Here is a 12,018-nt window from a genome sequence, read left to right on the forward strand (position 1 = left end):
TACGAACTGCTTGGGACCAGAAGGGTTTTGGATTTTGGATATTTTCACATTTTTGAATATTTGCATATATAATGAGAAATCTTGGGGATGAGACCCAAGTCTAAACATGAAACTCATTTATGTTTCATATACACTTTATATACATACTCTGAAAGTAATTTTATTTTTCTCTTGGGGATGCTTAATAAACTGTGTTGTGTGTCTACATTTTGACTGACCTGTCACGTGAGATCAAGTGTGGAATTTTCTACTTGTGGCATTATGTCTGCACTCAAAGTTTCATATTTTGGAGAATTTCAGATTTTGGATTCTCAGAATAGGGATCCTCAACCTTTATCAGTAAATAGAAACATCATCTGTGGAACCACATCGTTGGGAGGGGATTTTTGACTTTCTTTCATTTTAGATAAAGTTCCTTAACCAGAAAGCTGTTCATTTGGGATGTAGTGAGCTGCTGTCTTGTAAATAATCTTAATTTTAAGTCACTAGTTAAAACTTAGTGTAGGCACCAGAAATTAACTAACTGTACTTCATATTAATAGAAATATGCCCACTTTTTTCAGCAACATGAGTACTGGTAAGGAAAACAGACCTTGTGTTAGCATATATTTGATTTCTGGGAACACATGAAAATAATATTTTGAGGAACCAACTCATTAGGAGTGTTGTCAGATCAGCCAGGTCTTGCCTAGGGGAATTTATAATATAAAATTTAAATAACATTTCCAGTTGAATGATCAAAGTTCATTTTTCATTTGCTTTGACCAGTTATCTTTTTTGGTTGTCAATGGTGTATCTTTGGAAAATATTAGTGAAGCTTACTATGACAACCTTTAAGAGGCTAAAGTTTCAGGATTTAAAGATTTTTAAAAAGGAAAATCAAAATTAAGCAACAAAAGAGCAATAATACGTTATAAAAGCAAATTAACATAAGAAAGTTGAGGAAAATACATATTGACTATAATGTTACTCATGTAAATATCATTAAAATAAAGTATTTCATTGAGAACCACCACTGATTTCTTACATTTTGCTGTTAAAATGAGTATAAATTGCTAAGAACCAATTACATTCTTTTAGATGAAGTTATAAGAAGTTAGTGATACATAGATAAATGGAGTCTATTAGCACAAACAAATAAAAAGGTGCACTTGGGAGTTTTTAGTAGGATCTACTTCTTTGAGTCTGTTGTTATTGTTTATTTGTTTTGTCCCAGGAAAGGAAGAACTGAATCAATACATTAATTTCACTTGTAAGGCATTTTGTGCACAAGACTATTGATGTTAGCTCTTCAGCCTTGGATCAAAGATGTTAGTAAATGAAAAATTCAAAACTTGGTTATTTTAAACATGCTTATGACATGTGAGCAGCTACAGTGAAGGCAAAATTTCATACATAATTTGTACTTCTGAGAATAGATATTGAAAAAATAAGCAGGTTTAATGAATTTGTTAGTTCCTAATCTTTGCATTATGTTTGGTGTTACTGGCCAAAAGTGGCACAAGCTTGTAACTTATGTTACCCCAGCACCTTTAAATTCTGATGTACTCTGGCATCAAGGTTTCTTTATTTAGGGAATTAGAAAAGAGCCAGCCTTCTGGTGTTTTGTTTTATTTTGTTTTTGACTCTAACCACTAATTGCTTATTGTTGAAAGAGAAGTCTCTTTTATTTTCATGTTATTGTTTAAGACCATTACATTTGCCATTAGCAAAATATTTTTGACTTCAGTGAAATCTTGTTCATTTCTTGTGTCTTTAATAGAGAAATCTATAAAGTAACATTTGTTCTCTGAAATTAAACTTTCCTAAAGAAGAGGACAGTGTGAGGAGTAGAACTCTTGTCTTGGTAGCCTTTAACTACTTAGAATCACAGTGCTAGAAATGACATTATCAATCATATATCCAACTTTTCCTTTTTGTTTTTAGATTTATCTTTGTAAATATAAAATATTAAAGTATTTAAAAGCAAGATTGAATCTAGTTTTGGATCTTATTGTTAGACCAGTTAAGAAGAGTACCCCTAGAATAAGCAATGCTTATTTTTTTTAATTGGAATTTTCTTCAAACCTCTTTATGCTAATTTGATAAACATGGCACTTCTTCATTAATGTGGAGTGATTTAATTTTTTGCCACCATTAAAAAAGGAATCATGTAATTTATTTTTTTTAATATATTAAACTGTGTCAGAAAAGTAACAAGATGAGTCTCCAAAGAAGATGCCAAGCAAGTGTTTGATTAAGTCAAAGTGAGCCCAGGAGATCTCCCCACCTTCATGGTGGATATCATTGTAATTTAAAAGTTGTTTAGTGAGAAATGTTCATAAAGGCACTTTTTATGATAGCTAAAATCTGGAAACTACTCACTAGGATGGTTAAGTAAATGATGGTACAGTCACACATTGGAATACTGTAAATAAGTGAGAATTATTAGTTTTTAGAACAAATTAAAATTACCTCAGCAATATGAATCAATCTAAAAGCATACTGTTGATAGCAAGATGCCAGATGTGGAAAGCATATACTATATGATTTCCTTTATATAAAGTTCCAGTGTAGGCAATAGCAATCTAAGTTGTTAGATGTCAGGATTTTGTTCTCTTAGGGAGGGAGACATGCATAGAGAGGCCTGAGAGAGTTTCTGAGATTCCATTCTGTTACTTTGTATTCAAAAATCTTATTGTGTATTTATTTTATTGAAATTCATAGTATTTGTGCACTTTTCTGTATGTATGCTATACTTTAAAAAAAAAAGTATCCATTAAAAATGTCAAGAGCTTCTATTAAATGGAAAATAATGGAGCTGCTTTATGTTTATGTAGTTGGGGACGAAGGACAAAAAGCCAGGAAGAACAAACAGGAGACATTTCCAACACTGGAGACTGTGTTCACTAAACTCCAGCTCCTTTCATATTTTGATCAACATCAAGTGACATCTCAGGTAGCCATTTAAAGCTGTTTTATTATGCATTTGCAGTATTCTAAGTTCCTTAAAATTTTTTTTCATGCACTATATTTTCTCAGCCTTAATGGTTTTAGACATATATTTTATAAACATACTTGGAAGTATCTCAGACTATTGAGTAGTTCTTTTAAGTGTCAGGTTGCCTTCCTCGAAGGATTAATTTTTATTATGTACTTTTTTTGTCCTTATGATAATAATCAGTGACATATAAAGTAATAGCTAATGAAATAGTTAGGTTATTAGAGTTTGGTCCTGTATTGCAATTGATGAGAAATCTGTTGATGATTGAAATAAAATACTACGAAATTGAGAAGAAAACACATCTGTTTTGCTTTACAGATCCATTGATATTCAAATGGATGTGTCTAAACATTAATATTTGTAGTTGTTCTACCATTAGAATACTTAAGATTTAGATCTGAATGACAACTTTTTGTATTTTTTAAAATTGTAGTTATGAAAAAATCATTTTCTTTTGGTTTTATAGTTTCTATAGAAACATGTTTTGACTTTCGTCAAAGTAGAATCATGTATAAATTCAACTGTCTTAAAATGTAAAAATGATTTATCTTAGTAAAAGATTATTTGGAATATTGGTCTTACAATATTTTTGCTTTTGTTTGCACAGATTTCTAACAATGTGCTAGAACAAATCACAAGCTTTGCGTCAGGAACATCCTATCATCTCCCTTTGGCTCACCACATTCAGCTCATCTTTGATCTCATGGAGCCAGCACTGAACATCAATGGACTAATTGACTTCGCAATACAGGTGTCAAAGAGACCATGTTTCTCTTACTTTTAGGAAAGCAAATCCAGCAGGCATTGTGCGATTTAAAGTGAGCCAATTAGCTGGGCACAGTGGCTTGTGCTTGTAATCCTGGCACTTTGGGAGGCCGAGGTAGGAGGATTGCTTGAATCTAGGAGTTTTAGACCACCCTGGGCAACTTAGTGAGACCCCATCTCCACAAAAAATTTAAAAATTAGCTGGTTGCATGCCTGTAGTCCCAGCTACTTGGGAGGCTGAGGCAGGAGACTCACTTAAGCCCAGGAGGTCAAGGATGCAATGAGCCATGATCATACAACTGCACTCAAGCCTGTGGGACAGTGCAAGGCCCTGTCTCAAAAATAAATAAATAAATAAAATTTAAAAAATAAAAATCAAATGAACCAATTGCTGTGCATTAACATTATTTTAGGGACATAGTACAATTTTGAATAATTTAGACATTGTGAATTAACAGTCTTAAACTAATATTTTATTTAAAGTTGTGTTCATAGTTTTCAGTTAAATAATTATCATTGGTGCCAAAATATATACCATTTAAAAATGTGAGAGTTTTGAGTGTTTCTTCTGTTTTTTTTGTTGTTGTTGTTTTTCTTTTGGTCTTTGTTATTTTGCTGAAGGAAAGATGAAAGTGTATTTGCTCTTTATAATAGAGCATGTTTTAGGTTAAGAGCCAGAAGAAACCTTATAATTTGATTTGCCCCACTGTGTTATTTCTTATGCACATTTGAGTTCATTATTTACTTCTGTTATTAGCAAACAGAAATAAGACTTGGTTTCCTTTGTTTATTTTATAGGAGATATTAACTTTGTTAATGAAAAGAAAAGCCAGATAACTTCAAATAACTTTCATTTTATTAAAAAGACAAAGGGGAGAAAAGTGAGGGGTTTTCTAAAAAAGTGGGGTTTTCTAAAATTATACAGTCCAGGACCTTGCACTGCCATAAAGTTTCAGTACCTTATTTCAGCACTGGGTACTTCCTAATTGTATACATCCTGATGTCTAGACAGAAGAACAACTCTATAAATTGGAAAAGGATTAAAAATTTTTAAAAAGTTAAATTCAGGGAATGTATTTGTAGTGTAATGACTCAGTATATCTATGGTTTATAAAAATAAATGTTTTCTCTATTTGTTTTGGCACCTACATTTTTATTCAGTCTTTTCTCCTGTTACAGTTACTAAATGAACTGAGTGTTGTGGAAGCTGAACTGCTCCTAAAATCCTCCAGCCTGGCAGGAAGTTATACAACAGGACTGTGTGTCTGCATCGTGGCTGTTCTCAGGCGCTATCACAGTTGTCTGATCTTGAATCCTGATCAGACAGCCCAGGTGTTTGAAGGGTTGGTATATAGCATGTCATTGTTGTTTTTCCAATCTCAGAATGTATAACTAGTGATGAAAAATTGTAGTGGTTTTAAAAGAAAAATAGTACTGATACCTGTTTTAATTAAAACATGGTTAAAGAACACTCTTGCCAGAAAACATTGATCAAAAAGATCTAAGCATGTAAAGTATGTTCTTTCTAATAATGTGTGATTCCTTCTTCCCTTCCTCCTTGCCTTTCTTCCCTCTCCCTGGTTTCTAAGTACAAAGCTAATCAATTATAGCACTCTACGGTTAATGTTAGCCAGCATCCTGGCATATTATGAATAGTGAATGCTGTAACTTCTTTATTCATGTAATTTCAGTTTATGTTTGCAGACTCAATATCAAATAAGCTTTGCATACATTATCATCTTAGAAATTTGGTTCTTCAATTGCATTTCTTTGATTAAAGAAATCTTTTGATAAGAATTAATCTAGAACAAATGACTTCATTTTCAGTTGTAGGCTGGGGCTTACGCTACTAGTGAAGTTGAGCTACAGAATTAGCTAATACCACCCCCATTAAAGACTGAGGCTAAGGGCACCAAATTAGTGTAATGAGCTCTCAAAAACCTACATAAGCTGCTTTTTATCCACTCTCCAGGGCTTTTTATTTAAACACAGAAAGACAACCTGTTATTTCTTCAGTTTTTCCTTCTGAACTCAAAAGAATCATGGGGTTCTTTGGTTTTATAGTACCTTTTATTTTTTTAATCTAGCACATGTAATCAATTTATATGCTATCCTAGAATGATATCAATTTAACAGTAGCTCTTCTGGGAAAGAGGAAATGCTACCTTTATTTGTATTAATTACATGTTATGAAATGAAATCTGAAACATCCTAAAAACGTCAGAATGTAAGAACATTTACATATTAGAATTCAGGAAATAGAGAATTATTTAATAACTCAACTACTGTATAAAGTTTGAATTTAGTATTATTTTACAGCCCAAGAAATTGAGATTCAGGCCTGTTAAGTGTTTGGTGAAGTGATGTACCCTATATCACATAGCTAATAAATCTCACAGATTTTAATAAAAATCTTTCGAACTGGAAGCTTATTCATGCTGTTTAATCTGTTCTACTTTTAAAATAGTATATTGAAACCCATTAGTTGGTCATGAAATGAATTTAATGGTTTGTGACAAGTTTTTGTTTTTGTTTTTAATATTGCTATTTTGAAATTGATTTCAGTATCATTTAGTTTGGCCTTGAAAATTTTTATCCTGTTAAATATTCATAAAATCATATTTGACCTTAACTTTGTCATATTTTTACCTTATATTAGTAAGGATAAGTATTATTCTTAAAACTATTATTTCACTTCTTTGTACTTATGTGAACGAGTACACTGGATCACGATGTGAAATGTTTTTCTTATTGCTGGCAAATCAAAGAAGTTGAGGAAACACTGACTACTATACGATGGATACCTAAGCCTAACAGACTCTCAATAAATGTTTATTTACTTTAGTCACAAAATAATTCTTCGCTTTATAGATAATATCAGGATTTCATTTAACTTTTATTTTAGAATAAGAGGGTATAAGTACAGGTTTATTACAAAGGTATGTTGTTTGGTGCTGAGGTTTCGGGTTATAATTGAAACCATCAGGAAGTGAGCATAGTACTCAGTAGGTAGTTTTGCAGACCTTTCCCCTGCTCTCTGTCTCCCCACTTCAGTAGTCCCCAGTGTCTGTTGTTCTCATCCTTATGTCCACATGTACCTCATGTTTAGCTCCCACTTACAGTGAGAATATGTGCTTGGCTTTCTGTTTCTGCATTAGTTTGCTTAGGATAATGGCCTGCAGGTGCGTCTATATTGCTGCAAAGAGCATGATTTTGTTCTTTTTTATGGCTGCATAGTTTTGGGTTTGCTTGTTTATGTAGTTAACAGGTTGAATCATTACTTTTCTTCTTAATTGTGTGACACTTTTGTTCTAATTGGCAGCTTTTACCTGCTGCCAGGTAGTCCCATCTGTTGATGTCAGTTCACAGGGTTTGGGGTACTACATTGCCATTTCCTCAAGAAGTCTCCTTGGTTCCACCTATGGTACCTGTGATTCCATTGTCCTCCTTGGCCTAGACATCCTATATTCTCTCCACTTTGCCCTTTCACCTGAATAGTGCAGAGGAGTTTCATCTGGGAGTCTGGAAACCTAAGCTGTTGTCTTGCTTCTGCTAGAACTAGCTCTTTGCCTTTGAGCAAGTCACCCCACCTTTCTGCCTCTCAGAGCCTCCTGTATACAATAAGGATGGTGAATCAGATAGTTTCTAAAGCTTTTTTCATCTTTAATAATCTGTCATCTGTGACTCCAGTAGTATAATATAATGGCTGAGCCCTGTAACAAAATACAAGATGGTGATGGAATCAGATGCACAGATAGGTGAATGGACCACAAGTGTTTACATCTGTGGTGTATGGACTTCTGTGTTGTATGGACTATGGACAAAGAGGCCTATAACTACAGGAGTTATACAGAATATCACAAAACAGAAGGGGCTTTATCTTCCTATATAAGATAAACTAAAATGAATTTATTACTAGTTTGTATACATAGGGGAATGTATACATGCATAAGGGGAATGTGACTCCAAACCATGAACTGCTTGTGCACTTGAAAATGGGTTTCCCAGATTGACTGCTTTGAAGCATTGCTCCTTTACAAAGGAGAAAACTTGGGAATCTTTGCACACTGACTGAATTTGTGAATCTGAGGAGGCAGGGGCTCTCTACAACAGTTTTCCTTTTGTGTCTCAGTCACAGCAACTTAATTGGTGGATTCCTCCATACGTACCTTCTTTATGAAGGAATTTCTTTCATTGCTTTTGTTTCTTGTCATCAGTGACATTTCTGAAGTTTTTTAAAAATCTATTTCAGTGTCATAATAGAAAAATTATATTGTACTGAGTTATTTACTATTCTATTTATTAGTTTCAACAATCCAATATCTTTTTTCTTACCCAAATAATACATATTTTCACTCTAAAAGAGTCAAATGATAACCCATATAGTAGCAAATCTGTGTCTCATTTCTTCGTATATTTTTCTCCTCAGGTTGTGTGGTGTGGTCAAGCATGTCGTAAACCCCTCAGAATGTTCTTCCCCTGAAAGATGCATCTTAGCCTACCTCTATGATCTCTATGTGTCATGTAGCCACCTCAGAAGTAAATTTGGAGACCTCTTCAGGTGAGTAGAAGAGACTCAAAAGGACAGAAATAGGATCATACTTATGTTTGTTAGTGACCCTGACAATATTGTCATCCTTTTGAATAATGAAAGCTAATTGCAGTTGTATCTATTAGGCAGTAATTTTGATATACTCATGATTTGTTTAAACTGAATATTAAAATAAACAGGGACAATACATGATAGTCTATTATACAAAATAAATGTGTGATCATAAGTTTTTTTTTTCTGATATTGAAATGATGTTAGGTCTGATTTTATTTCTTCAATAAATAAAGTATTTCTTAAGATTTTACATTCTCTATATGTTGTACAGACAGTGCATTTTAAGTAAGTCCTACTGAAGTAATGATTATTTGATATATCTTTCCATTTTAAGTTTAAAATTCAATTTGGATTATAAATCTAATAGATCAATGAGGCAGCTCTTTGTATTTTGCTTTATTTGTATCCCTCTTGATGTTGATATCTACCTTTTCTGAGCTGACTTTTTGCATTACTTGGATTAGCTTTAATATCCTTTGGGCATTACAGTGTTTCATTTTTTATTTCCTAGTGACTCATAGAGGGTTCTATAGCCCCATTCACTTTTCTAGAACTTTTTCAGACTGTGTTTACTTTTCCTTTTTTTTCACAAAAACAATTTTGCTGTTTAGCAGATAACTTTTTCATGTGTTAATGAGTTTTTTTAAAATGACCAGTACCCTCACTGAATAACATTAAATCAATGTGCATTAAAAGTAGGAAACCTGGTTTCTATTACAGATTGTATTAGATTCAGGTTCAGCTTGATAAATGCTATCTAATGTTTCCTGGTATGAAAAAAATAGAACTGAATTAATCATAAAAAGGTACTGTAAATTCTGCGGTTAACCTACTTGCTATCTTAGAGTTAAAATTCATGACCTGATAGTGATAGTAGTATTTGATTCCTGTCAATACATCTTATTGCTGAAGGAATATTTTATTGTTTAATGAGTCCAGAAAATTGTATTTTTATAAATATTTTTATTTTCTTAATACTCTTATCCAGAATTCATATTGAATTATTTTTTGCTGTAGCTATAACCTTTATTACAAATTACTGTAAGTGTGAGAGACAGTATTCTGTGCTTTGCTCTTGAAATCACCCCACTCAGAACATTCTTTCAGAGCTATTTGCATGCTGACTTCTTCACTCTGTTTGTCTTTCTGCTTCCATGGCCATTCCTACTTAAAATAGCATCCCCAACTTCCTGTCATTCATTGTATCTTAGCACTTGCTACCCCCACAGGCAGCACTAGGGCTGGAAAGTAAATGCTTATTTAATGTTATTTTGAGGACAATTATTAACTATAGATGGGTAGGAGGAGAGTGGTAGAAGGTAATAGCTAACAAAACAAATTTGGAACCCAGAAGGAGGTAGGGAAAGGATGTTCAACTATCGTTTTTTTTCCTTTGTCAAAGCTTGTATCCACTTTGTTTGTAAATTCTGTGATCTCTGCCTTCCAGGCGTCTCCAGAACCTGCCCATTCTTCACCCTCTCTTTACCGCTGTGGACACCTCTTGCTTGGACCATTGCGGAGTTCTTCTAACTGGTTTCCTTGCTTGCACCGTTAACTCTAAAACGCATTTTCAACATATCCACTAAAGTGATCCTTTTAATATACGAATGATTCACAGGCTTTCAGTGATTTTTTCACCCACTCAGAATAAAATTCACCATCCCTACCTAGCCTTCAAGATCTGCAGGGTCCCATCTTCTCTTCCACCCCTTTCCCTCTGTTTATTGTGGCCACACAGACCTCTTTACTGATCAATCACTCTAAGAACTACCCACAGTAGGGCTTTTGCACTTTATCTTACGTTGCTTGTGATACTTGTCCTCAGTTACTTGTGTGCCCCACTCCCACACTTCACTCACGACTGCCTCCCTGAGCACACCATTTTAAATAGCACCCCCATGTCATCATTCTGAGCCTCAGCACTTGCTACCCCCGCTATAGATTCTATATTTATTTATGGTCTGGCTCCTCCTTAGAATGTATGCTTCGTGACAGCAGAAGCTTTTTCTATTTTTTTTGCTGCTATATCCCAGTGTCTTAAAGAGTATGTGGCTCTTAGTAGGCACTGAAAAAAAAATCTGTTGAATGGTAGTTATATCTAAGACAATTCATATTTTTAATGGTGTCAATAAAGTGTGAAAATATGAAATGGGTTAGGTTTCAAAATAATCCTTTGTGAAATATTTGAGTGGGTCTTAGGAAATATCTTTCCACAGAAATTGTGTCACAATTTAAAAATACTTACATTCTTCTCTTACTTTACATAGAGCTTTCTGTTTCAGCTTACATTTTTCAAAGAGCTTTCTCTTACATTATTTAGTTCTTAGAGCAGCCCTTTTTTTAATAGTGAACTTCCTCAGACAGCCCCAATAGCCTATTTGACCCTTAATACTCCTGCAGTGTAGTGCAAATAGGTTAAATAAGGTAATTCAAGTAACATGCGCTGGGCGTGGGGTGTGTGGAAATTTAGGGTACCAGCACACAGTGAATAGAGAAATTACTTAGGGGTCAGCAGAGTGGCACATCATAGTGATTGGCACTGTCTAAAGTTTCCTCTATTTAAAAAAATGTAAGAGAAATACAATTTTCTTGGGATATCTTGAAGTCAGAGACCTATTTGTAGTTTGAGATGAAGAAAAATGGGCAAACAAAAGCTAGATACACAGAGAGATTTCTATCAGTGTACTGATAAAACAACTTTAATAATTTTATCTGAACCACCATTCATAAAGTTGTGTGAGAGGAGTATTTTTTTCTGAAACACCATTCACACAGTTGTGTGAGAGGAGTATTTGGGGGAGATACAACACTGGTCACCTCTACCACTGATTGAGCTACTGCTGTGTGCCAAGCACTGTGCTGGGTTATTTCCATCAAGAGCTTTAATTCTCACATCAACCTCAAGAAACTGAAAATGTCGTGACTCTGAATTGCAAACTTGTATCCTTCAATGACAGCCAACACATTTTTTAAAATATAAGTTGTCTACACAGAAAGAGAATGTAGAAGATTGTAATTGCTGCCATTTAGTAGATGACTTTAGTCCTCTTTGTTAGAGTAATGCTTCCCAAGCATTATTTGGCACTTGATTTATGTGGGAGATCTTGTTACACATACAGACTCTATACACCTACAATGGAGGCCCAGGATTCTATATTTTTAACAAACACCCCAAAAGTGACTCTCAAGGAGTAGAGCTGAAGCTACATTTTGGTAAACATTGAACTGAACAATCTCTGTTTTCTTAAAGCTGTTAACAGTGGCAATAGTTTAGAATAGAGAGTCTTTATGACTTTTCATCTTCGAGGGACTCATTCCTGGCTGCCGTTGATGCAAGTATATAACAATATGGGGTTTAAAAAAAAAGCCATAGGTCACCACAAAGCACAAATACTTTTGCTGCCAAAAACTTATTCTATAAAACAGACTTTCTGATGCATAAAAGAACTTTTGAGTAGAGAGGGTGAATGTTGTTTATGGATATGCTACCTACGGAAAGTAAGCACAAATGGCTAAGTTTATATAGAATCTGAGATTTTACATCAAATCCTTCTGCCAGTCTCATTCACAGAGCAGGTTTGGAGGAGATAGATTCTAATTCCTTTTATACTTCTAGTAGTGTATATCTGATTCAGACGTAACTCACTGAAACATGAACTGTTTT

At 34.0% G+C, this 12,018-nt stretch overlaps 1 protein-coding gene across 9 annotated transcripts in view; it reads left to right on the forward strand.

The window, feature by feature from the left end:
- MED12L (mediator complex subunit 12L) overlaps positions 1-12,018 on the forward strand; it is a 343,992-nt gene that overhangs the window by 259,913 nt on the left and 72,061 nt on the right. For all 9 annotated transcript variants that reach the window (XR_010139264.1, XM_054552827.2, XM_054552829.2 and 6 more), the window contains 4 exons: positions 2,820-2,938; positions 3,591-3,734; positions 4,928-5,091; positions 8,178-8,309. Coding sequence is in view for 8 of the 9 variants with exons in the window: in XM_054552827.2 (XP_054408802.2) it covers positions 2,820-2,938; positions 3,591-3,734; positions 4,928-5,091; positions 8,178-8,309 (559 nt within the window). In the remaining variant the exon portion in view is untranslated. The remainder of the gene's footprint in view (positions 1-2,819; positions 2,939-3,590; positions 3,735-4,927; positions 5,092-8,177; positions 8,310-12,018) is intronic.

This window comes from Pongo abelii, chromosome 2 (genome assembly GCF_028885655.2).
Source record: "Pongo abelii isolate AG06213 chromosome 2, NHGRI_mPonAbe1-v2.0_pri, whole genome shotgun sequence".
Classification (NCBI taxonomy): domain Eukaryota; kingdom Metazoa; phylum Chordata; class Mammalia; order Primates; family Hominidae; genus Pongo; species Pongo abelii.